Below are 26192 nucleotides of genomic sequence, written 5' to 3'. Positions count from 1 at the left end.
TGATTTTACTATCCACTTAATAAAATTGATATAGTGTTAATTAATGTTACAAACAGTTTTGTAAGTTTTCTCTCCCGTACGTACTCATATTATCTTGATGTAGTTGTGAATGAATATAGTGTAATATTTACTCATTGTTTATTACCAAGCTTGATAGCTGCAGTCGCTTAAGTGCGGCCAGTATCCAGTAATCGGGAGATAGTGGGTTCAAACCCCACTGTCGGCAGCCCTGAAGATGGTTTTCCATGGTTTACCATTTTCACACCAGGCAAATGCTGGGGCTGTACCTTAATTAAGGCCATGGCCGCTTCCTTCCCATCGTCGCCATAAGACATATCTGTGTCGGTGTGACGTAAAGCAAAAAAAAAGAATCATTGTTTATTAATCACATGTTGTCATTTGATTTACAGTTTCAATCGTTTTTTGGTTATTTATTCATCATTCTGATTCCTGTAAATGTTCTGGGAGTTTACCTGTTACTGATAATTCATTTGTAGAAATATTCTTTGTAAAGAAGGTACGTACGTTTTGGGTTTCACTACCTGTGTGCTTTCATGTTGGAAAATAAATAAACATTTTGTAGGAAATCCTCATCAAGGAAATATATTGATAATCATTACAGTCTTTTTTGGTTTTCTTTGGTGGTATTACTACTTTTATTCAATTAGAAATACCATGTAAATCCTGTTACTCCCTGAAATAATTGCTTGTTATTCTTCTCTTGTACACTGTAATTTTTGGTATAATATCTTCCTGTCCTATTGCTTAATGACACTGAATTTCTCTCTTTCAACTGTATTTCTGTTTACGTTCTCATCCAGCAGAATTCTGCTTGTCAGAGTGTTACAGGACCTGTTTCCTTTTACACTGAGTAGATTTGATTGATTGATTGATTGATTGATTGATTGATTGATTGATTGCTTGATTGATCTGCCTGTAGCTGTTTCTTGATGGATGCATTGTTATTGTATCTGTCTCTTGGCTCAGACTATAGTAAAACATAGCTTCCACTGAAGTCGCAGTTTCATTTATGGCTGTGACAAAATGGAAGCTGCAGAAGTATGGGTAGTGCTGAGTAATGACATTCACAGAGTGTGACTAGGGTCAGTTGTGCTTCAATAACACTTTCTGGCCCAGTGAGGAAAGCAGTGGCAAACTGCCTCACTCTTCATTTATGCCTTATTTTGGTGCCACCATTGTTTTTTTTAAAGTTTTTTTAAAATAGCATAAAATTTGATAGTGCCATTTGACGAATGTTTATTAAAGAGTAACTCAAGAAATATTACAAAAGACCACTGCATAGGTTGAGGTATATAAAGTTTGATGCTGATTATTCAATGTAAGAGTCTCCGCGGTTTTTCGTGTCAGTAGGTGTACATGAAGCATGAGTTGAGTTCTGTGCAGAACTTGTAGACTCAAGAATATGCAATCTCACTGAAATATATCCAGTCAAATTTCCGTTATAAGAAATAGACAAATCTCAAAGGTTACAGGCCTATGGATCATAATTCTTACTTTGAAAAGGATCCTAACCAGGTAGTGTATGCCTACTGTATTTTTGTTAAAAAAAGTACCCATTTCTAATACTGTTGCCAGGCAGAGTGGCTCAGACTGTTTAGGCACTGACGTTCTGACCCCAACTAGGCAGGTTCAATCCTGGCTCAGTCTAGTGGTATTTGAAGGTGCTCAGATACGTCAGCCTTATGTTGGTAGATTTACTGGCAAGTAAAAGAACTCCTGCGGGATTCAATTCTGGCACCTCGGTGTCTCCAAAAACTGTAAAAGTAGTTAGGGGGATGTAAAGCAAAATAACGTTATCTTTTTTACAAGTTGTTTTACCTTGCACCGACACAGGTAGGTCTTATAGTGACAATGGGACAGGAAATGGCTAGGAATGGGAAGTGGCTATGGCCTTAATTAAGGTACAGCTCCAGCATTTGCCTGGTGTGAAAATGGAAAACCACAGAAAGCCATCTTCAGGGCTGCTGACAGTGGGGTTTGAGCCCATTATCTCCCAAATACTGGATACTGGCCGCACTTAAGCAACTGCAGCTATTGAACTTGGAACATTATTATCTAATACTGCAGTCATGTATAGGCCTACTACCCAGTTCTGTTTCGTGTCTTGCTACTGTATACTGTCTTCTTGTTTGGAGAGTATTTCACCAGATATTTTGTGCATAGTAAACTCTCATTATCTTATTTGTGAATTACTCATATCTGCGTATCTACAGAATAAAATAACCCATAAATGTATTTGCTGGGGGATTTCCTGTTGAAAAAGATGGGAATTTGACAAAAGTGCACGCTATAGACTATGGCAATGGACATTACATCATGCTGAAATGGGAGACAGGAACTATCTTTAGTATTCATACATTAGGATTACAAGCATTTCAGTATTCAGGTATACGTAGGTAAAGGTTTCAGATCGTGAAGTATTACAAACAGTGCATTATTTCCTGTGTTAATGAATGTTGTAATGGAAGCTAAAGTAACATCAGGACAAGTTTGAAGTGATAAAGGAAATTGGGAACATGATTAATGATCTTGGTTTTAGGTCCCATTAACTACTTTTATGGTTTTCAGTCCTACCTTCATTCTTCCATGAGCCTCATTATTATTGATTACACCCTATTGAATTCCATTTATTTTGTCGAGTTGTTTCTGAGGAGTTCCTGGCCTGTCAAATGAAGGAGCGTCTCCATCACTCTCATAGGTCTAAGGCTTGTGAAAAACATCCTGAATATGCCCAGTAACTTTCTGCAAGGGGTGCTCTCTTTACTTACAGTCCCAGTGAGGATTTTCTCTCTAAACTGTTTAGGAACCACGTGTGGATTGGGTAGTCTTACCTGTGTGAGCACAAGATTCACTCAGAATATGTCCAAGCTTTCATAGCAACTGGTATCCCAATTCCCAGGACCAATTAATAGGCTGTTCAGCCTTTGCCTATGGGCCCACAGCTGAATGATTGAGACAGCAGAGCTGCATACTGGATCCTTGCTGCTATGCTGGACAAACACCCATGAACACGAGGGTGATTGTGTCATTTGAAAGTAAGTTAATTTTTAGCGATGCCTCTGAATCACTAATTTGATTATTAATTCCCAATTCTGCTGATTTTTGTAGGCCTGACTTATTTTACTGGATTTCTGAGTCATAAAAATATAAGATAAGTAACATAGGAAGGATGCCATGGTTAAAACTGTAATCTTAATGTATAGCATGAAGGTGGTGATGTTTTTACTGAGGCATTTTTACAACAGAATTAATTAAAAGCCACCGAGTGATTTGGCTGCATGGTATGGGCTGCGTAGTTGTGAGCCTATGTTCAAAAAATAGTGGGTTTGAACCTCACCATCAGCATCCCTGACGATGGTTTTCCATAGTTTTCCATTTTCACACCAAACAAATGCTGGGTCTATACCTTAATTAAAGCCGCAGGTGCTTCCTTCCCGGTCTAGTCCTTTCTCAAAAACATAGTCTGAGTTTGTGGGATGTTAAACTACTAGCAAATTAAAAGAAAATTTAGAGCCTTATGAGATATCAGCAACAAGGCCACAAGGTGAGTTTGCCATGCGGGGATGTTAAACTACTAGCAAATTAAAAGAAAATTGAGAGCCTTATGAGAGATAAGCAACAAGACCACCGGGTGAGTTCTCTATGCGGTTAGGGGCGCGCAGCTGTGAGCTTGCATCTGAGAGATTATTTTCCGTGGTTTTCCATTTTCACACCAGGCAAATTATGGGGCTATACTTTAATTAATGCTATGGCTTCTTCCTTTCCACTCATAGCCCTTTCCTTTCCCATCTTCGCCATAAGACCTATCTGTGTCAGTGCGACATAAAGCAAATTAAGGGGGGAGAGGAACAGGACCAAAATGTTAACTGCAAAAGCTAGGCTAATGTTATAAATGTTCATTCACTTCATCCTAAATTTGAATGAAGATACTCAAACTGGACTAGTACAACATTTTTTTCATTGTATACTTTAATGTTGACCACTACTTTTAAAAAAAAAGTCCATTCCTCACTTTATCTTTAATTATCATTCTTCAGAAGTGATTTGATTTATACTTGATATTTAGTTATAATTACTTTAAAAGGTTGGTGATTTTTGTGTTAACTGAACAAATTCCCTGTGCTTGAGTGTCTGTATAAATAATATTCTTGCTTTATTCTTCCATTTGCTCTAGCATTTCCTTTTTCTAATGCATATTTTCTGTTGGATGCATACATTTCTAGTTGAGTGTTTACTAATGTGTAGGTCCAATAATGCATGCCCGTTGGATCTGTTCTTTTCTAACTGGTGTGTGACTTCTCATTCTCTTGTAGGCCAGTGATAGCTCATGCAGTAGCACCACTGTAGCAACCCCACAGAAGAGTAATGCCAAACAGCTGCACAGAAAGCTTGGTATGGTTTATGTATTGCTCTCACAAACTTTAACCCTAGAATTCTAACATTATTCACTAGTTGCTTAATACTAACATACGTAAAATTTACGTGCATGTGCATATCTACACTAAAACAATAAGTAATCTCCACATTGCTGCCAGAAGTAATGTATTATTTAAGAATGTTTGCATTTCATATAACAACAGATAACTCTAAAGTTCCTTACTTTTCTACGTAATAAAAATATTGATATCACAGTCAAAAGTTATTTGCTCAACATTACATTTATAATTAAAAACTCACTACTATACAAACCTTTCCTGGAACGAAGCATATGATTTAACACTTCACTAAATAATGTCTTCAGAAATGTTACACCTAACACTGAGGGCACATTTTTTTCTGGTGCTCATCGCAGACATTTGCAGCAGTAGGTCGTAGTCATTCTTCACTTCTTGTAACTGCAGAGGGAGCAGTATTTCCTCTTCGCCGTCTGTTCAACTGTTGCAAGGGCTCGCTCCTGATCAAGGGCAGTGTTCATAATGCTCCTAAAATACTGAGACAATCCAACACTGGATCCGGAAATTCTCCTCTGTTGCCATGGAACTGCAGTCTGCTCATTGGATTTACTTTCCCACCAGGATTGTGTTTGTAAAACTGGTGCGTATAAACTACAAAAGCATTGATTCCAGCTATGTTTAGCATATTATAAAAGAAGCATAGTGGCCATCGCCTGGTTTTCCGGCCACAGTCCCTGTGTTAACACATTTGATCAAATGTGTCAACTCCCCCCCCCCAAATGTCATTGTACATGTGTACCATTTCGGGTTCCTTGAACAAGTGCGGATGCTTTTGCCTTCATGCATGCTTGATACAAGGGTTAAAGCTTGTTTCTCCTCGACTTGAAGGAAACACGACATATCATATTCCTCTGAATGTAGAAATAAAGACGTTCCTATAGCTTGATTTTTGTATTTCAAGTCAACAAATTCTCGAGGTAGCTCCATCTTGTTCTTTTTTATCGTTCCCATGGCTGTGAGCTGGTAGTCATCCAGAAGCTTCTTCACGAGCGGTATACTGGTAAACCAATTGTCCATGGTGATATTTCTGTGAGTTCCTTTTATTGTTTGTACCAACTGCTCGACATAGTAGGAAGCCACGGCTTCTCCCATTGGAGTACTACCTTTACCCAGCCGGGGTATGGCGTCTATCATGTAATGAGTCCTACTGTCACACATCATTATGATTTTGATTCCATACTTATTAGGTTTATTAGGAATGTAAACCTTGAACTGACACTTTCCGCGGAAGCCTACGAGCTGTTCTTTTATTGTGCAGTAAGGACCTGGTTTATAATTCCCTCTGCACTTCTCCACAAATGCATCTCAAATATCTTTCACTGGAGCAAGCTTGCTTGCCTATTTTTGGTCTTCCCTGGTTGCTCGTTCATCAAAACGTAAACAGTTGACTAAAAAATTAAATCTCCCATTCGACATGGTAACTCGGTATCCAGAGCCACACAGTGAGTCATCCAACAACATGCATGAGGGCAAATGATTGTCCTTGAGAGCTGCCGCATATATCGAGAGACCAATTAGAGCTTTTAGCTCTTCCATAGATATGGCACATATTTTTAGGCTATGGACTGTATAGCTCTCCATTTGTCTAGATATTTCTTTGTTCGTTCTTAGACGAATAGTTTCCATTATGTTGTTAGTAAAGAGTAATTCAAAACACTTAAGTGGATCAGCTTCTACGTTCGACGTAGGTCCTGGTCGGATACGAACTATGTTCTTTTTGGGTATTTTCCTGTGTTTGAATCAGTTGTTGTTCTCCACATACTCCCATCCTTACCAAAGAGTTTATGCACTTCACAATCAACAATAAGCTGTTATAGAGGTTGAGAGACTGAAGATGAGCTGTTTGAAGTAGTCACTTCTGTTACCCTCTTCTTAGTTCCTTTTTGAGTTTTCCCTTTTGATGGCCTCTCAATTTGCTGAATTTCAACAGGAGCTCGTAAACCTGGATCACAGTCGAAATTATCTTTGGAACCATCGTCACTGGCGAATAATTTGGATCATCATTGGAGTCTTCATGCTCTGATTCACTTTCTAAATGGTTGTCTTCCCCGCTCTCATCTTCATCCAGCTTGTCAAGAATGTGACAAATTAACTCCTCCTGTTTCCCTCTTCATTTATCTATTGTGTCCTGGAAAGTCACATGCCTAATAACTACAAACCATGCAGAATGAGCAACCTTCCCACATATGATAATATCCAAGTACCTGTTAATTACTAATAATATGCAGCTTTCACGTACCAACAATAATGCGTTAATACTAACAATATGTAAAATAAAGTGCAGTGACTTACAGAAAATTAACTCTCCCGGCATCCGCTCCTTACTCATACATCTAAACGGTGTGGTGACATCAACCACAGTGATCAGTGAAAGCACTGCAGGCAGGTCGTCTGGTGGGGGTAAGGCGGGAAGGAGCAGTGTGCAGTTATATGATGCATACATGTTAATTTTACGTATGTTAGTATTCTAGGGTTAAAATAATCTGTTCTATTGTATAGTGATACATTAGGATTCAACTTAGACTGCATGATCTGCATGCTTATAGTATAAAAGCTGACCAGAGTTCTAATTGACATTTTTGACAGACTTCGTATCATAGGTGGGCAACAAGAGAGCCCCGCTCTGTGAGCTAACGGTATGAGCTCTATAAGAGCAGAGAGCAGCTAACTTCTAATATTTTGTGATGTAGAGACTAGATTGCACTATGTGGATCAAGGTGCAAGCAAAGCCACAGTATTGAGCCTGGCTGAGTATATTATGTTTATGCAATACAGTCTTACATTTCGTTCGTTGTCCATTGTTTATGTTGTATTCTTAAACAAGCTTTTATATTGGCCTACAGTATTTCCATGACTACTAGTAGTCGTCAAAGGAGCATTTAGTTTAGCTATCGCATGTCAAAATAATTCATTCTGTTTCCTACACACAGCCTAATGAAATTAATACAATTAAACAAATTTACTTAGTACATGGCCTCACTATAATCTAATGCACTGAATAGAACAGGACATCAGGCATGATAAAACTGTTAAAAGTTTAAATCTGTTCAGATATGTGTCCCTTGCCCAGCTGCTAGGCTGTACCTTCTGTCAGAGCGCATACGTTTCTCCTTCATCTGCCTTAGCTGGAGTGTTGCTCATTGAGCTGAATTGTGCCCACCTTTGTATATATCTTCGTTACTTCATTGGGAACTTACAAATGTCTTTTGTTGTAGTGCAATATATTATGCTGGATAAATATAGGTCTTAAATAAGAGGCCTAACTGCTGTAGTGCTTGAGGTTCATATATTTATACCTAGCAAGATACCCATGCTTCGCTACGGTATTATACTGAAATTCATAATCGAATGCTTAACATTTTATATATAATCCACCAAAATTTGCGATCTGACTCTTTTTCTGAGAGATTACGGCAAAGTTTCTCCCATTCTTCAATCTTTCCTTCCAGCAATCGATGTCGTACTTCCCGGGCTAGCTTCAGGCATTCCGCCTGGTCAGTTGGGTCTGTAAATCTTTGCCATCTTTTCCTATAAGCATTTTTAATATGGATCAAATCCTTGAGGAGATTCGGCATGGTGTCGTCTTGGGTGCCTTGGCGGTACTGAACCCGCGGCTGGACTGCATTCGTAGTCATTACCCGGCCAGGACCCGTTTCCAGCGCAGTCCGCACATTTTGACGACGGTACAGAACATTATTATTAGGGTGGGCGATATTAGTTGAATTTAGGTTATTATTATTATTATTATTATTATTATTATTATTATTATTATTATTATTGATGTTCTGGATCCCGCAGCAAAATGCAAGACCGCTGCTTGGCGGTACATTACATCTGCCGCCAGCACCATTGTCGCGCGCAGGAATGTGCACGGGATATCTGGTGATACGAATTATATACTTCCGTGCATTATTGACCTTATTATAGAGGTGAACAATTGCGCGGTCAATATCATTCCTATAGTTTATTTCAAATGTGTTTAAATTTGTATTTATATGCCTAACTTTAAGTTCTCCAAAGAAACAGATGGCTCTTGTAAACGAACCCAGGAAAGATTAAAAATGATCGGTTTATGATCAGAATCAAGTACGTTATGAATAGTAAAATCAATTGGTCTCGGCTCCTTTTTCACCCCACCGCCATTAAGTTGATTCCTCCCCTCCCCCTCCCCCCCAAAAAAGTAAGGCATGTTTCTTTATGTTTAAATGGATTCCAAATACCAATGTTTATGTCTGTTACCTTCAGTTTTGAGATGTAAGTATCCCCATAAAAAGAATTCACACTTTTTTCACTTCCTTTCACACTCCCCTGCTTAAGTGAATTTTCCAGAAAAATACTTGTTTATTAGTAAAGAATCTTCTAAATACCAATTATCATGACTTTAACATCTTCAGTTTTGAGATATGTGTCCTCATAAAAGGAATTTAACTCCTTTTCACCCCTGCCCCTTAGATGATTTCTCCCCAAAGTGCGTTTTTCCTTTGTTTTTAAAGGAAATCCAAATACCAATTTTTCACATCTGTAACAACTTTAGTTTTTAATAGATGTAACTATTCTCATACAATTAATTTTTCAATTCTTTCACCCCACCCCTTCATTGGATTTTCCGAAATCAAAGGAGTACGTGTTTCTTTACTTTTAAAGCAGATTCCAAATACCAATTTTCACGTTTGCAACATTTTTCATTTTTGAGATAATAGTGTCTTCATACAAATAATTCAACTAATTTTTCGATTCTCCTCTCCCCCCCTCTTCAAGTGGATTTCCGAAAACAAAAAATACGTATTTCTTTCTTTTTAAAGGAGATTCCAAATACCAAATTTCACGTCTGTAACATCTTCAGTTTTTGAGATATCAGTATCCTAATAAAAGGAATTCAAGCCCATTTTCAGTCATTTTTACCCCGCACCCAAGTGGTTTTTCTAAAAACAAAAAACCTGGTTTTAAACATTTTTAATAGATATAAAAATACTATTTTTCACTTTTGTAATATGTTAAGCTTTTGAGATATAGCTTACGGTAGACATGCTGATTTTAAAATTTCACCCCCTTTATAGTTCCCCTTAAATGGAGTTTCCGAAAACAAATCACCTATGTTTCTTTACTTTTACAGGAGATTCAAAATACCAGTTTTTACGTCTTATTAGATGTAAGTATCGTCATACAATTAATTCAATTAATTTTTCATTTCTTTCTCCCCTCCCCCCCCCCCCCCTTCGTTGGATTTTCCGAAATCAAAGGAATACATGTTTCTTTACTTTTAAAGCATATTCCAAATACCAATGTTCATGTTTACATCATCATTCGTTTTTAAGATAATAGTATCTTCATACAAATCATTCAAATAATTTTTCATTCCCCCCTCCCCCTTAAGTGGATTTCCGAAAACAAAAAATACATATTTCTTTATTTTTAAAAGAGATTCCAAATACCAAATTTCACGCCTGTAACATCTTCAGTTTTTGAGATATCAGTATCGTAATAAAGAGAATTCAACCTCATTTTCAGTCGTTTTTACCCCCCACCCAAGTGGTTTTTCTGAAAACAAAAATACGTTTCTTTATTTTTAATAGAGATAAGAAATTTCTTTTATCACTTCTGTAACATGTTAAGTTTTTGAGATATACTGTAGACATGCTCATTTTAAAATTTCACCCCCTATTTAGCTCCCCTTAAGTGGATTTTCCGAAAACAAATCACGTTTCTTTACTTTTACAGGAGATTCCAAATACCAATTTTTACGCCTGTAACATTTTACGTTTCTGAGATATAGTCTTTCTAAAAATTCACCCCATTTGTCACTCCTGTTTAACCCCCATTTATTGGATTTTCCAAAAACAAAAATAGTACGTGTTTATTTTTAAAGGAGATTCCAAATACCAATTTTCAGGTCTGTAATATATTCAATTTCTGAGATATAAGTATCCTCATTAAAGGCATTCAACCCCCCTTTTTCACCCCTCCTAGTGGGATTTTCCAAAAACAAAAAAAATATGTGTTTATATTTAAAAGAGATTCTAAATTTCAACTTTTACATCTGTAAACTTTTAAAGTTTTGAGATAGCCTATAGATACACTTATTTTAAAAATTCGCCCCCCTTTTCACCCCTTTAGCGAAGGATTATCCAAAAATCCTCCCTGAGTGAGCACCTATTTTGTAATATAATTAATGTATCCTCAAAATTTCATTTCTTTATTTCCAGTAGTTTTGGCTCGGCGATGATGAATCAGTTAGCCAGGACATGTTCTTTTATTTTTATATATAGCTGGTGTTGGCGGGTTAGATTTTGTACATTTACAGCAGTAATGCTCTCTAGCGGCAGTCAGAGGCAGCCTAAGAGATCGAGCACACTTAAATTAACAACAGTGAGTCAGTGTAGTGTTGTTGAATGTGAGATTAAATACATAAAAATGTAATTTTCAGAAGATCCATTAGTTAGAAAGAAAATGATGCAAATGTCCTTTTTTTTACGGAGTGAGTTAGCTGTGTTGTTAGGGTTGTGTAGCTGTGAGCTTGCATTCGGGAGATAGTGAGTTTGAATACCAGCGTTGGCAGCCCTGAGGATGGTTTTCCGTGGTATCCCATTTTCACACCAGTCAAATGCTGGAGCTGTACCTTAATTAAGGCCACAGTCGCTTCTTTTCCACTCGTAGCCCTTCCCTATCTCATCATCGCCATAAGGCCTATCTGTGTTGGTGCGACAAATTAGCAGATTGGAAAAAACAAAGGAAGTATTGACTTTCAGTACTTCCACGTGCTTCCAAATAAATGCAAAACTTATAGTTCTCACTGTAGATTTCAGTGCTGTTTGTTTTGCCACATGCTGTGGTTGAAAAATGTTACAAGAGGAATACAATGTTATGTTCTGTAGATCTAGGGAAGACATATGGTAGAGTACTAAGAGAAAAGATGTTAGACATACTGGGGGATTACGGGATTGGGGGGCAGGTTACTCCAGGCAATGAAAGCCAGTCAGGCTGCAGTGGGGATTTATGGTAGAGTGAGTTCTTGATTCAAGGTAGTTATAGGGTTTGACAAGGCCGTTTTTGTTCATAGTCTACATGGATCTTTAACTGAAAGATATAAAATAGCAGGAAGGAATGTGTGCAAAATGTTGTAAACAGTTTGATATATACTTATGATAGGCAGACTGTGCTGAAAGCTTATAATCTAATATCATCGAGATTGCAAAAAATGTTCAGCAAGTTTGATATGAAAATGAATATTTCCAAGACTAAACTGAAATTAGAATGGAAGAAACCTAAGAGGATTAAATGTTAGGTCAGGAATACAAAACTGGAATGTGTGGATCATTTCAAGTATTTAGGATATGTAGTCTCTCTGGATGGTATATTATACTGTACTGTACCCCCTGCCCAATCACGGCCTAGCTCAGCGGAGAGATGCATGGTGCGTGCAGAAAATAGGGGTTGAAAATAGATCTAACGGGTTCTAAAATACATTGTCATGAATGAGAACGTGATAAAGTAAGGGAATTTATAAATTTGTTAAAGCCTCAACAAAGCATCGTAATGTGGGTAACAGGTTTGCAATAACATTTGATCAGCTGAGCAGAGGAAATGAAGACAAAACTCTGTTGGGCGGACAGACTTAGCATTCCAAACTTTCCCTGGGGATAACGGTATTCGTGCATACTATGGGCCCATTCATGAGTCACGCTCTCTCTCAGGCGCCTCTACCTGGGTGACATGTCACTGGTTCAACATCCTTTACAGCCCACAGGCCTTCAAATTAAATCTCCCTGGCTACCAGCTCACAGACCAGACATCGTATCTCAGATACGCCACATTGGCTACACTTTAATTCACGGCCCACAGTTATTCTCATTTAGGCTCTTTATCGGCCGGCCTGTTCTCACAAGTATAACTCATTTTGCCAGTACACACACTCTATGGCTTTTCTTGGCCTCGTAACTAACCTATCCAGGTTCGCATCCCTCGTGCGGTGGTGACTTAGTCTATGTGTAGGATGCTAAATTGTTTGTTATGTCACCTATTCAATACATTAGAAATGTTAAACATTTAGGAATTTATCATTATTTCCATATGAGACATGTTTTGCCCTTCTTAGAGGGCATCGTCAGTCACACTACTACCTCAAGGTATAAATCAGGTACCTGATTTGTAATTAAATTGATGATGCCCTCAAAGAAGGGTGAAACATGTCTCATATGGAAATAATGATAAATTTCTAAATGTTTAAAATTTCTAATGTATTGAATAGGTGACATAATAAACTATTTAGCATCCTACATATAGTATCTTCAGTACGGATCAATAATGATATTTATCACTTGCAGTGGTGACTTAGTCTGCCGCTACATAAGAAAAAGACCCTTTCTCTATCTCATCGGTGTAAATGCATCTCTTCCCGCACTATGATCTGGAATACATGCACTATGATTACCGTGTGACCTTGCCGCGGTGTGTAGGCTTATGCGTCCCAATGAAGCAGATAGCCGAGCCGCAGGTGCAACCGAATCGGATGGGTATCTGTCGAGAGACCAGACTGACGAATGGTTCATCGAAAGGGGGTAGCAGCCTTTCGGAAGTTACAAGGGCGGCAGTCTAGATGATTGACTGATATGGCCTGATTGGAATAATAACAGTAAGTTATTTATTAAATAGACCACCTAATCAATACAAAGTCTAGTCTTGGATGATTTACATAGATTTGTTAACTAATAGTGGTACATGTTTTGCCTTGTATGAAGGCATCATCAACCATTGTCTTAACCTTAGATTGAAAATAAGCGTTTAATTAACATGCAATGATGAAATGAATTTTAAAAATCTTGAAGAGATTTGAAGTAAAATAACATTAAAAATAACAATGATGGTTTAAAAATATACAATGTGGTGAGTTACAGTGGTGGAAGTATTAATAAAATTAACATTAGGAGGCTGCTATAATAAGTACAATGGATAAAACAACAGACTGTTATACAACAAGTAGTAAGATTGCTATGAAAATAAAGTTGAATGTCTGGCGGTTACAATTAGACGATGGCGAAAAATCATATATATTCAAAGAAGAGAGAATAAAAGTCGAAGGTTGGTCGAGAGATCCGAAGTTAATCATAATCTTGAAGATAAAAGACGAAAGTCAGAGGCATATGGTGAAGTTGTAGAACACATTGAGGATATGAAGTTGTAGAATAGAAGTTGAAGAACAGTTTTAAATCAACAAACATTTTTGCAACATTTGAGCATTGCTTCATATTTGAGATGGTCCATAGAGATCCAATTTAAAACTGTTCTTTAACTTCTATTCTACAACTTCATATCCTCAATGTGTTCTACAACTTGCTCAGGTGGGCTTATCTAACCCCTAATAGGACTTTACCTAACACTTATACTAATTGGCTTAGTCTTTTGGAACCGATACAAATAGAAGGGACCCAAGCTAGCGGCGGTACATCCCCGATACAGTATACAACAGCTCTTTGTCCATTGCTGTCGTCCTTCTAACGGCTATTTGAAATAACATGGAGAATCATTCAGCAGGCACATTTATTACATCTAAGGGACTAATGACACTTCATAAATGTAGGCCGGATTAATCATCATCTCATCTTTGCAGAAAACTGTTCTTAAGCAGAAATGTGACCTTGATTTAGCATGTTTCCAAACCTGGAATACTCAGATTTGGCTGCGTCTTGTTGGCACTAAGGGCTGCACCCAGTAAAATCAACTATCTGTGTCTCACTCTCGCTGTCTCCTTTCTCTCTCTCTGCTTGATGTGCCCAAGCTTTCTACAGGGTCTACACAACTGAATAACAAATCCATCCTGTTCTCGCTGGAGTTTACACAAGTAAGAAAAAATTCGCAGTGCGCTCCGTGGTTGACACACCCAGGGACATGGACTTCTGACGCTCCCAGATTCATACTTTGGCGTTAGCTTCAGATATATGTATAACGTTAAATGATACCATTTGGACCGTGATTTGATAAATGCAGCAAAGCTAGTGCAGTGGACTCAGTTGTAATCAACGCTATTTTGTAAGAAAGAAGTGTGCACTAGGATGAAACTGTCTTTACCGGGCGAGTTGGCCGTGCGGTTAGAGGTGCGTGGCTGTGAGCTTGCGTCTGGGAGATAGTGGGTTCGAATCCCATTGTCGGCAGCCCTGAAGATGTTTTTCCGTGTTTTCCCATTTTCACACCAGGCAAATGCTGGGGTTGTACCTTAATTAAGGATGCGGCCACTTCCTTCCAACTCCTAGGCCTTTCCTATCCCATTGTTGCCATAAGACCTATCTGTGTCGGTGCGACGTAAAACCACTAGCAAAAAGAAAAAAAAAGAAACAGTCTTTACATTGGTCCACTTTCAGGCCGACATTTCTGTATGGCATTGAAAGCTGGGTGGACTCAAATTATCTTATTATGTTTGAAGTAACAGCATGAATATAGTGAGAAAGAATTGTCGGTTTGCTGGTACAATCAGATGGGAACAGCTGCTGGGGCATGCTTGAAATGAGGGAATGAAGGTTAAGTTAGGAATTAACTTGATAGCTGAAGCTGTATGCATAAACTGGCTCCGATTGGTGGGATCTTGCGAATAAAATGGGGAATAGGTTACCTAGTACAATAATGAACTCGGCCATGGTAGGTAAGAGAAGTAGAGGAAAACCGAGGTGGCGATAGTTACACTTTGGTTTCATTTTAGTTATAAGAGGTGTGGTATTAAATGAGGCCACAACGCTAGTTGCATATAGAGGATTTGTGGTGGTTCAAGGTTATGAATTTCATAATTGGTTCCGTATTGAATTAAGATTACATATAATTTTACAATGTTTATTCCATCTACTCAGTACAGTACAATAATTGCAATGTCTATAAATACATTACAATATGTTATCAAGAGACTAGTTTCAACCCTAAGTGGGTCATCATCGGCCTAAAATAGATACACTTTGATTTGCCAAAGTCCTAAGATAAAATTACATTGTGGAATAAAAATCAGACGAGTGAACTGTGTATGTGGTGCGGTAATATACATATAAAATGGTGGAGTGGATGAAATGTTGATAGATAAAATTATGTTGTACTGATCAGTGAAAAATAAAAAGTTTTCACGTTTACATATGTTGCAATTAGACAGTAAGAGTAGTATCACAACGATTTTCTACATTGATGATTAAAATTGCACGTTAAAAGTATAAAATGCCAGTCTGAACACATTCCATTACTTTAGTTGCACACTACCGGTCAAGTCGTTCACATTGCGTGCAAGCTTCTGTTGGTTCCAACTTCAATTGGGAATCCTCATATCACAGGAATAATCCATGATATCATAAGTAGTTGCATGGTTTTGCCTACATTTATTTTCTGTATCAGAAATATTGGACCTTAAGCAAGACCAATGTTCAACACGCAAACATTCAACTTTCTACCTGAAGATGCACTTGAAACATAGAATTCAGTAGAAGCATCTGGACTTTGTATTCAGACTGGCATTTTATACTTTTAACGTGCAATTTTAATCATCAGTGTAGAAAATCATTGTGATACTGTTCTTACAGTCTAATTGCAACATATGTAAACCTGAAAACTTTTTATTTTTCATTGATCAATACAACATAATTTTATCTATCAACATTTCATCCACTCCATTTTATATGTATATTACCGCACCACATACACAATTCACTCTTCTGATTTTTATTCCACAATGTAATTTTGTCTTGGGACTTTGGCAAATCAAAGTGTATCTTATTTTAGGCTGATGACCCACTTAGGGTCGAAACTAGTCCCTTGTTAACATATTGTAATGTATTTATAGATATTCCAATTATTGTACTGTATTGAGTAGGTGGAATAAACTTTGTAAAATTATATGTAATTTGTGGAGGTGTTAATACACAGAGGCTTGCAGACTGAATACTGAAAGGCATAACAGTTTATAATGAATATATATATATCTACTATATATGTGTGTGTGTTTTTAAGAAAAGCCTCAATCACTGCCTCCTATTTGTTCAGGGAAGCCCATATCAATTTTTGTACACAAAATTGCTGTAAGATCTTGTGTAAGATATCCGGGTAGTTGGCCATGCGGTTAGGAGTGCTCGGCTGTGAGCTTGCATCAGGGAGATAGTGGTTTTGAATCCCACTGTCGGCGGCCCTGAAGATGGTTTTCTGTGGTTTCCCATTTTCACACCAGGCAAATGCTGGGACTGTACCTTAATTAAGGCCACGGCTGCTTACTTCCAACTCCTAGGCCTTTCCTATCCCATTGTTGCCATAAAACCTATCTGTGTCGGTGCGACATAAAGCCACTAGCAAAAAAAAACTTACGAAGCATCTAATTCCTTGCTGTATGCATAGCAGTATATTCAAGGTATAGTTGGTCCAGCTGATTCACTACCTATACTAATTTTGAATATCTTCAATCGGCCACTTCAAGGCATGAATTAATTTTTGTCTTTTCTTCTAACACACATGTTATGATAATCTTTAGGTATAGTTATTATTTATTTATCACTTGGCTTTTAATCCCAGGAGTGTCCAAAGATATGTTCAGTTCACCTGGTGCATGTCTTCCTATTTGACACCCGCGGGTGACCTGCATGTCTGAATGTGGGTGGGTGGTGGTGATGGCTATGAGGTAGGGAGACTGTGAAACCAATTGTCAGCACATAGCCTACTCCTATCGAATAACACCAAGGAGTCTACTCAAGGCTAAACATCTCCATTCGACAGACAAATTACCATCAATCTTCTTTTCCTGTCGCTTTTTCCCACACATGTGGGGTCGCGGGTGCGAACTGCGTCGCACATGTGGATTTGGCCCTGTTTTTACGGCCGGATGCCCTTCCTGACGCCAACCCTCTATGGAGGGATGTAAACACTATTGCATGTTTCTGTGGTGGTTGGTAGTGTAGTATGTTGTCTGAATATGATGAGGAGAGTGTTGGGACGGACATATACACCCAGTCCCCGAGCCAGAAGAATTAATCAGAAGCGATTAAAATCCCCGACCCGGCCGGGAATCGAACCCAGGACCCTCTGAACCGAAGACCAGTACGCTGACCATTCAGCCAACGAGTCGGACACAAATTACCATCAATAGAGTCATAAATTCTCTGTACACTGCATGCCCGAGAGTCACCGACAGCAGTAAACTGTGCTCATATTCAATTAATGTTATGTTATTGTGGCTGTCTTTGTGGTACACTACATGCAACATAATTTTACTGCATCCACAGAGTTAGTATGCAGTAATCTTTAATTCCAACTGATTCTACTGAGATTCAATTTCTCAGCCTTGAGTAAAGGAGATACGCTACTAACTTACTACAGTATTGGATAGTTGCATGTAGAACTTACCATGAGGTTTTGGATTGAAATCTTGATTGGTGAATATGAAATCTGTACTACACGAAGAGAATTTTACCTCACTAGTACCAGGTTCTCTTGCAACATTCATTTTCATATTGTATTACAGTCCTTCAGAACATTCTTCCTTTTATCTGGAGCGGTTGGGTGGTGTTCTGGTATGCGAAAGATCGGTAGTAATACACCCTAAGGATATTATAAATGTTCTTATCTCATGAAATGCTATGCTGCCACTATCAGTTGTGTGCTCTGGTACCACCAGCATTATGGACTATCGTCCTACATTATAGTTCCCTTTGTAGTTAGCTGCATTGGTGAACAGGTATAGGAATCCTATCCCATCCTTCACAATAGGGTTTCCAATGTCCAGGGACCGGGCGTGTTGGCCGTGCGGTTAGAGGCTGTGAGCTTGCATCCGGGAGATAGTGGGTTCGAATCCCACTGTCGGCAGCCCTGAAGATGGTTTTCTGTGGTTTCCCATTTTCACACCAGGCAAATGCTGGGGCTGTACCTTAATTAAGGCCATGGCCGCTTCCTTCCAACTCCTAGTCCTTTCCTATCCCATCGTCGCCATAAGACCTATCTGTGTCGGTGTGACGTAAAGCCACTAGCAAAAAAAAAAAAAAAGTCCAGGGAGGGTCGTTTCAAGAGTTTGAATCACAGAAATCCATTGGATTGGCATCATGGCTTTTCACTGGAATGTCCTGAAATGGGATAACATGGATCCCTCTTTCCATTTCCATCCCTTGATAAAAGCAGAATGATGGTCTGCTGCTATGTGTGTCTCATGTTGGATTGGTGAATTTTCTTAATGTGCCATTTGCTAAACATCTGGAAGCACAGCAGTCGACACCTTCATTGGGATCCTTTTATGAGTGAATGTTGTCTGCACGGGTACGCTATATTGTTCACGGTGGTCCTACCTACAATCAATCCATTCCCCAGCATTATTTCACTCCTTGACCATACCAGAAAAGTGCCATTATGCCCCCTTTCCAATAACTGTTAATTTTTGACACCATTAGTTATAAGATTTTGTACATGACTTACTGTTAACACTAGAATAATGCGTGGGTCCCAGTAGTGCAGAGAGAACAGAGAAAGAATCCCAAATATGTTTCAAATCTTATTATTATGTAAATATAAGTTTATCATTACATGCATTAACATTCTTCCATAATTATGAGCAACTCCATAGATTTGAAATGTAGAAATTGTACCACTTTATGCAACATGAGAGTTACTAATTGATAACATGACTTTTTCACTTAAACAATGAAATAATAAGTTAACATCATTGATACCTATAAACTTTTTCTAATATTTATCTCTGTTCATACTGACATCGTTGTTGTCATTCCTATCATCATCATCGTCACCAACACTGTCTACGTCCCTGTTCCAGAAATATTCATCCAATAGCAGTGTTATAAGAAGCGGTAGGCCTAGGGGCTGGATAATAAGGCACCTTAAATTGAAATATGCCCAAAACTTTATTTTACAAATAGAACAAGTTGCCTTCCTTCGTTTTCACAAGATTTGAAGTTATCATAATTAAATCATGCATATCTTGAGTAATACAAAGGACTGAAAATATATTATAACCACTTTAAAACAACGAGGGAATCAGCCCTCATAAACAGATACCGTTCAGTTTACAACAAGTGAGAGAAAAGTTTCTTACTCCGAACACCTAGAGCATAACCAGGCTATCTGACCACAATAAACATTATAATTTAAATTAAAACACTCTCCAAAATAAGCGGAGAACACTTAAACAAATTTAATACCAAAGGGAAACCAGAGTTTGCACCGAGTTAGTTAATAGCTCTGTATTTCAACATCATTTCTCAAAGGCATGTTATGAAATGCCCCCAAATAATTTACAGCACCATTAACATACAACACTAGATACAAACTTCAAACACTTGCAAGACTTAGCAGTGGCTTATTCCTCTACATACGGAGGTTTCAGATCGCCCATAGTACAGGCACTTCCCTGAAGGGGAAAACAACATTACGAAATAATGCAAGCTATTTCTAAACACCTGCGGGTCTATACCCTTAGAGATCTCAAAGAGGAGCTAAAACCTTACAAGTTTACAATGAATACATGTTAATAAAAGGCATTTTCTAATACCTCAGACCTATCCCATACGTTGACATTCTAAGAAAAGAATCAAAGTCCTACTCGCTTACCTTCACGCTTTGTGACCAGGGACGAAAGGCCAGGGAAAAAGATCCTGACAAGGGAGCTCACAGCTCAAGTGCCAGCAGGCAATTCGCACCAGCCAGAGTAAACACCACAAGCCGTGGCCAAGGTCAAGTCTGACGCAACTCCCCCAGAGGGGCGAGGAGGAAGGGGAAGGGCCGTGAAGCGAAGAGAGGGGGACCTCGATCCAAGGCGTGGCACTTCAGAGTGAGAACATTCTCGATTTCTCTGAAGCCATGCGGGGGGAACAAGGGGAAACCCATAGCAAAATACAGAATACATTTAAAATACATCCAACAAGTTCACAACACACAAGACAGCTTGCAAGCAAATTGATGTCTCTTTGCACATATGTCCAACACTTTTTCTTTTAAGAAAATCGTAGTCTTAATATACTGTACTGCAATGTACTGTTTTATATGCATACTGCACAGAATAATAATAATAATCTTAAAATCTAGGTCATGCGTAGTTGCATTATTAACGAAATGAAGTGGCGTATGGCTTTTAGTGCCGGGATGTGCCCGAGGACTTAGGCTGGCCAGGTGCAGGTCTTTTGATTTCACTCCCGTAGGCGACCTGCGTGTCGTGATGAGGATGAAATGATGATGAAGACGACACACACACACCTAGTCCCCGTGCCAGGGGTATTAACCAGTTATGGTTAAAATTCCCGACCCTGCTGGGAATCGAACCTGGCCAGCATGCTAACCATTTAGCCATGGAGCCGGACATGTTATTGATTGAAGGGCTGAGAACCATAGTGGGCCAAGTGCCTTTTTTTTAAATGGAGAAAATTAAGGTTAAAGTTTAGTCACTGCTATAATTCACAGACACAGTTTACAGAGACTACAACATTTGCATGTTATAGTTAATAGATCCATTAATCACTACAAAACAAAATACAAAGATTATCTGGCTTTTTAATACAAATAAAAAGTAAATGAATACCATCATTTTCCACTGGAGTGGATTTGGCCCACTTTGGCTCTAAACAGAAAGGATGAATTTTAACAATACGCCAGTGGGCCAACTCCACATGGCACTTTAAGGTACTTCATTTTGCCGCAGTTACATCACAATATTGCAAATTCTTAAAAAACTTATGATTAACTGGTGGAACGAATGGAAGCATGGCAATTAAATCATCATATTTAGCTTATGTCAGCTTAATGGGTGCTGTGTAAGCGGGACTCAGTTCCAATGGTGAAGGTACTGAAGTTGTTACCTTTACAGATGACCTGCGCTTACGAGAAGGTGAATATCAAGGATTTTCCATTCTTCCATTTCATTGAGGGTGTACCTGAACTTAATCTTAAGAGGTTCATTAGACTGGAAACGAAACCACCTAATTTTGAGCCACTGAACCTTCTCCCCATCTACTGTTTCCTTACAAATCACAAAGTTTTTTGAGAGCTCCTTAATGTTCACAAATTCTTTCTGTTCCATTTTCTTCACACTAAAGGGCTTATTTCTCCTGCATTCATTAACTAAGGTCACATAATCTTCTACCGAAATCAGTGATTTTGCCTTACGTTTTGAAGTTTCGATGGTACTAAAATCTCTGTCATTAGGCAAATATTAATGGCCAGGTTCTAGGTTCGTATGATCAATAATTTTAAATTGGGAATAATGAACTAATGTGGCTGATAAAGATGCAATATACTGATTCCTATTCTGACCACCACAAGTGTCTGAATAGGCTATTAAATGATTTGCTGTTGTGCTGACGTTCCTCAGGTAATACAGAATACATGAGACTACTTCTGTTGGGCCCCTTTGTGCCGTATCTTCACCCCACAAGTACATGTACCCTTTCTCATCCTCACAGTTATGTAACCCAAAACTTCCTTTTGTAAAAATAAATGCTACTTGTTATTAAGGGAAGGGGGAGGGTCTGCTGCATGTCAAATGTTATTGTGTGAATGTTGCCCTCCTTTGTTAGCTTGGTGTCACTTCGCAACCGAGCACGTGCCTTTTCTGCCCATCTTTTGTGCAATTCCCACTCATCACTGAGTTCATTTTTCCTTTTTTCATCAGTGTCATCACTCATAAGACTGATCTTCATTTTATCGCAGAATGAACAACTATCACTTTTTTGCTTTGCAAATGATAAGTTGAACTGGGTATTAAAAATCATCCCTGTAACACCATTCTTTTACAGGTTTACGGTTTTGCTCTAAGCACACTGAAAAATATAATTCGTACATCTTATAAGTGATACAAATTCTTATAATTTTGTTAATTACCACCTATTCAATACAATAAAAACGTAATATAAACTTACATATTTATTAAGATGTTGATATGGTACATGTTTCGCTCCTTTTTCGTGAGCATCATCAGCCAATTATTATTTACTTAAGGTTATATAAGATCATGAAACAATTCTTTTGGATTAAGATTATGCCTATAAACCTGATTGACAATTCTTATAATATTTTACAAGTCATATAACAATAAAATTATGTCTTTAAGTTAAAACATATTTGTCTAAAATCTATCTAAGTCTAACATTTTATTGACAAAACTTATCTGGTGAGCATCCTTTAAAATTATTTAAAAAATAAAAAACTTTTGAGATCTGGCTAATTGTATTGATTCAATGTTGCTTAACTTGTATGATTGTCGTTAAAACTTCGTTTACTTTATTGACAATGAGAAGTCACCTTGCCAGATCCAAATGATATCTCATGTAGATACAAGTCACAAGACAGATTACCCCAATACTGAATATCCATGAGAAAGTAACCATAACAGCGCGAGTCAAGTTTCTTTTTATTCAGCCACCTATTTCTTGGAGGAGCATGGATTATCCAAGTACTCCTGTTGTCATGTCCAATATACAATGGTCAGGATTTAAATTGAATCATCTGATGAATCCTGAAAACACCTACATGATCATTTATATTCTTGTCCAGTAAACCAACTAATTAATCATCTGTAACAAAGAGCAGAGCTTGCCAGCAATATAACATTTGATCGCAAATGAACTCTGCATCCTCCTGTGGGACACAACTTGGAATGTAACGATCTGTAGGCAATTGTTTCATACATGGTGTCAACAGTGTGTGTTTATTGCTTCATAACATGAACGTGTAAAGGGAAGGTACTTGGGCGTTCAGGTTTCTAGTCCAATGCATTTTGATTCTTAATATATTTGAAACGGTGGTGATGCACTCACCACACTATCAACTGCAGGTTAAGTGTGAGAGGCTCCAGTCAGTAGATTTAGTGGCATGTTCAGTAATCTTTTTCAGGGAAAAGTTCTGGCATACAAGCACCTCTAACTGTGGATGTCAGTTGAAGAAAGAAGAAATATTTAAACAAATTATTATTATTATTATTATTATTATCTCACCTGTAAAAGTGTTTAATTTATATATGATTTGCTTTTCAGAACAAAGGATAGAGCAAGCTAAAAAGATTCAAAGAATTCAGGAGTATAAGAAGAACTCTAGCCTTATTCCTATCCAAAGACTTCCAATTCCAAATAAAAGTGTATCCAGTAGTCCACGTGAGCAGCAGCCCTTGGTTGACTGGGAGACTGATGAAAGGTAAAATATACCTACAACTTTCTTCATGTCATTGTTTTTATGCAGAACATAAGTTTCCTCTTCTGATACTTCCTGTGATACTCCTCTAACATTATCGTGCAGTATACCAGTATATAAATCTCCACAGAAAATTTGCTGAACACTTCTGTGGAGGTATTGGCTGATCATCCTTTTTCTTTTAATTATTATTTTGAAAAGCTACCGTAGAGTTTGACATTTCTACCAAGTGAAACTCGTTTGATATGATTATGAATCTGCATGTTTGTAATAACGTTTTAGATGTAAGTACATTTTTTAAAGTTTCATAGGACTCCACTAATTCAGTTGCAACTGGTGCTAGCCAACTAGTTGCTCAGAATCCCATAAGTATTTGAATATACTTAATTTAATGAATATATCCAATTTGAAGACATCCTTGATGTTTTCCAACAGTTTGAAATTGATCCTCCATGTGGCATTCTGAGAAATATATCATCGTCGGTGGCTTTAACTCGTTTCCAAGTAACTAACTTCTTCCAATAATTTCACATGTCTGAGGATGTACTTTCAAGGGTTGGACAGATCAATTCTAGCATGCAATAAGCGTCCACACAGATTGCACAGAATTGTTGGAGGAGGGTGTGGTTGTGCTGCACGGAGTTTTCGTGTTTCCATCCTGGCCTCTTCAATTCTGCGTCATTTCCCTTCAAACAGAATGGCAGCAGCAGGGATGGTCCAGCGCCAGATTGTACGGTCTTGAGAAAGCGCATGCCAAGAGCACAGAATCGTCCATCATTGGTCATCAGCTTAGATGGACTGGCCACGTCCGTCGGATGAGTGATACCAGATTGCCATGACAAATCCTGTATGATGAACTTTGTTTTGGCATCAGACCTCGTGGAGCCCCCATGAAGCGCTGCAGGAACAGCTTAAGCGCATTATGAAAATGACAGGTCTCAATCCACAAAAATGGGACACACTTGCCAATACCTAATTCTGCCACGAATTGTAACGCTTTTGCTTGTATCATTGGTCCTGACACCGGGACATTCTGACTTCTTATTTTAGCGAACCACTCTAGCGTTGCCCTGTCAATGAGAGCTCCACTATCACTTTGAAACAGTTTAATGCACTGTTTGTTGCCATTTAAATGCCATTATTTCACTCGTACCTCTTGCTTTTTGACAATTTCAGCTGTCTGTGTCTTTCCAGTCTTGAACACTTTGGACAGTTTACACACACCACACTTCTCACGTTTATGATAGTCTATTATGCGTACCTTTTCTTTTAGAGTTAAAAACTTCCTCGGAGCCGTGTTTACACCAACTTATTAATGTAAAACTGAACACATCAAAACCCATGAGTCAATGAAAAGTAATCTGACAGTGAAGGTACGAATTCCAGTGCTCTCGAGTATGTCAGATCACACAACTTCCGGAAGTGATAGCGTAGCTTAGTGTTGCCTTCTTCCGAGAATGTGTACGGCCTGGACCAAAAGTTACGGTGTCTGCGATTCTTGGAAGTACCGCCTGTGCAAAAAGTAAGTGAATACATACTGTACAGGACACAAATACAGTATTTTTTGAAAAAGAAAGTGTCCGGTAGGAGAGGTTTAATTGGAGTTCCTCGTGGCTATGGTGTGTCCGTGTCCGTATAAGAAGGGTAAATTACTCATACACAACATGGTATTTAATTACGGACCTAGAAAATTATCTGCCAATGAAGGATGTCCGCCGGTGAGAGGTGTCCGTTAAGGCAGGTTTTACTGTAATTCACTTTATAACATTGCATTGTATTGAATAGGTGGACCCCACTTTTTTGTTCCCATTAGACCAAGTAAGGCACCTCCTTGGATAATAACAACGACCTGAAATCATTCTAGATTTGCACACCGGCTCGAAGGAAAACACGGACCCCTCCATTTATTGGAGACACTTCCTGTCCGTTGTTGGCTGGTACCCTGATTCGGTAGTTGTTTTCACGGATGGTTCGAGGGCAGAAGTGGGAGTAGGCTGTGCGTTCATTGTTGACAATAACAGGTTTCTTTTTCCTCTACCGAAAATCTGTACTGTGTACACAGCAGAGCTCTCTGCCATCTGTGAAGCTCGGCAACCTCTGGTGCAGCGGATCCGGGACCTGCTGGCTGGGTGTTTGGATGCCTGCATCGGAATTGCGTTTATGTGGCTCCCAAGCCACATGGTTGTAGAGGGAAACGAATTAGCTGATAAGGCTGCCAATGAAGCCGTTACCTTGCCTTCGTTGCCTTACAGGGTTCCAGCCAGTGACATTTGCTCTCAGCAGATATATCTGGTTATGTCCCATTGGGAAATGGAATGGCCGGCCACCTCTCTCCCAAATAACCTGAGACCGATAAAAGGAACTATGAAGGTATTGAAACGTGTTGGCGGGGTAAATAGGTAAATAAATGAGTACAGAACCTGGTAGCATCCTATTTCTAAGATTTATTAACTATTCACTACAATTACAGATTTACACACACCCAGACGATAGCCGAGCTTACAACTTACACACGTACACGGTTACACACTTACATGGTTCGCGCACGCTCTCTCTTCCTCAGTTTCTCATGTTCCATCTACAATGACACGC

General features: G+C 38.5%; 1 protein-coding gene across 2 annotated transcripts in view; it reads left to right on the top strand.

Moving 5' to 3' along the window:
- The window catches only part of LOC136862758 (protein FAM219A), an 83527-nt gene that overhangs the window by 30915 nt on the left and 26420 nt on the right, over positions 1-26192 (top strand). For both annotated transcript variants that reach the window (XM_067138992.2, XM_067138991.2), the window contains exons 3-4: positions 4335-4413; positions 23447-23603. In XM_067138992.2, coding sequence (XP_066995093.1) covers positions 4335-4413; positions 23447-23603 — 236 coding nt within the window. The remainder of the gene's footprint in view (positions 1-4334; positions 4414-23446; positions 23604-26192) is intronic.

Source organism: Anabrus simplex, chromosome 2 (genome assembly GCF_040414725.1).
Source record: "Anabrus simplex isolate iqAnaSimp1 chromosome 2, ASM4041472v1, whole genome shotgun sequence".
Taxonomy (NCBI): domain Eukaryota; kingdom Metazoa; phylum Arthropoda; class Insecta; order Orthoptera; family Tettigoniidae; genus Anabrus; species Anabrus simplex.
The sequence above is the reverse complement of the archived record's forward strand: the minus strand, read 5'-3'. Positions and strand labels throughout refer to the sequence as shown.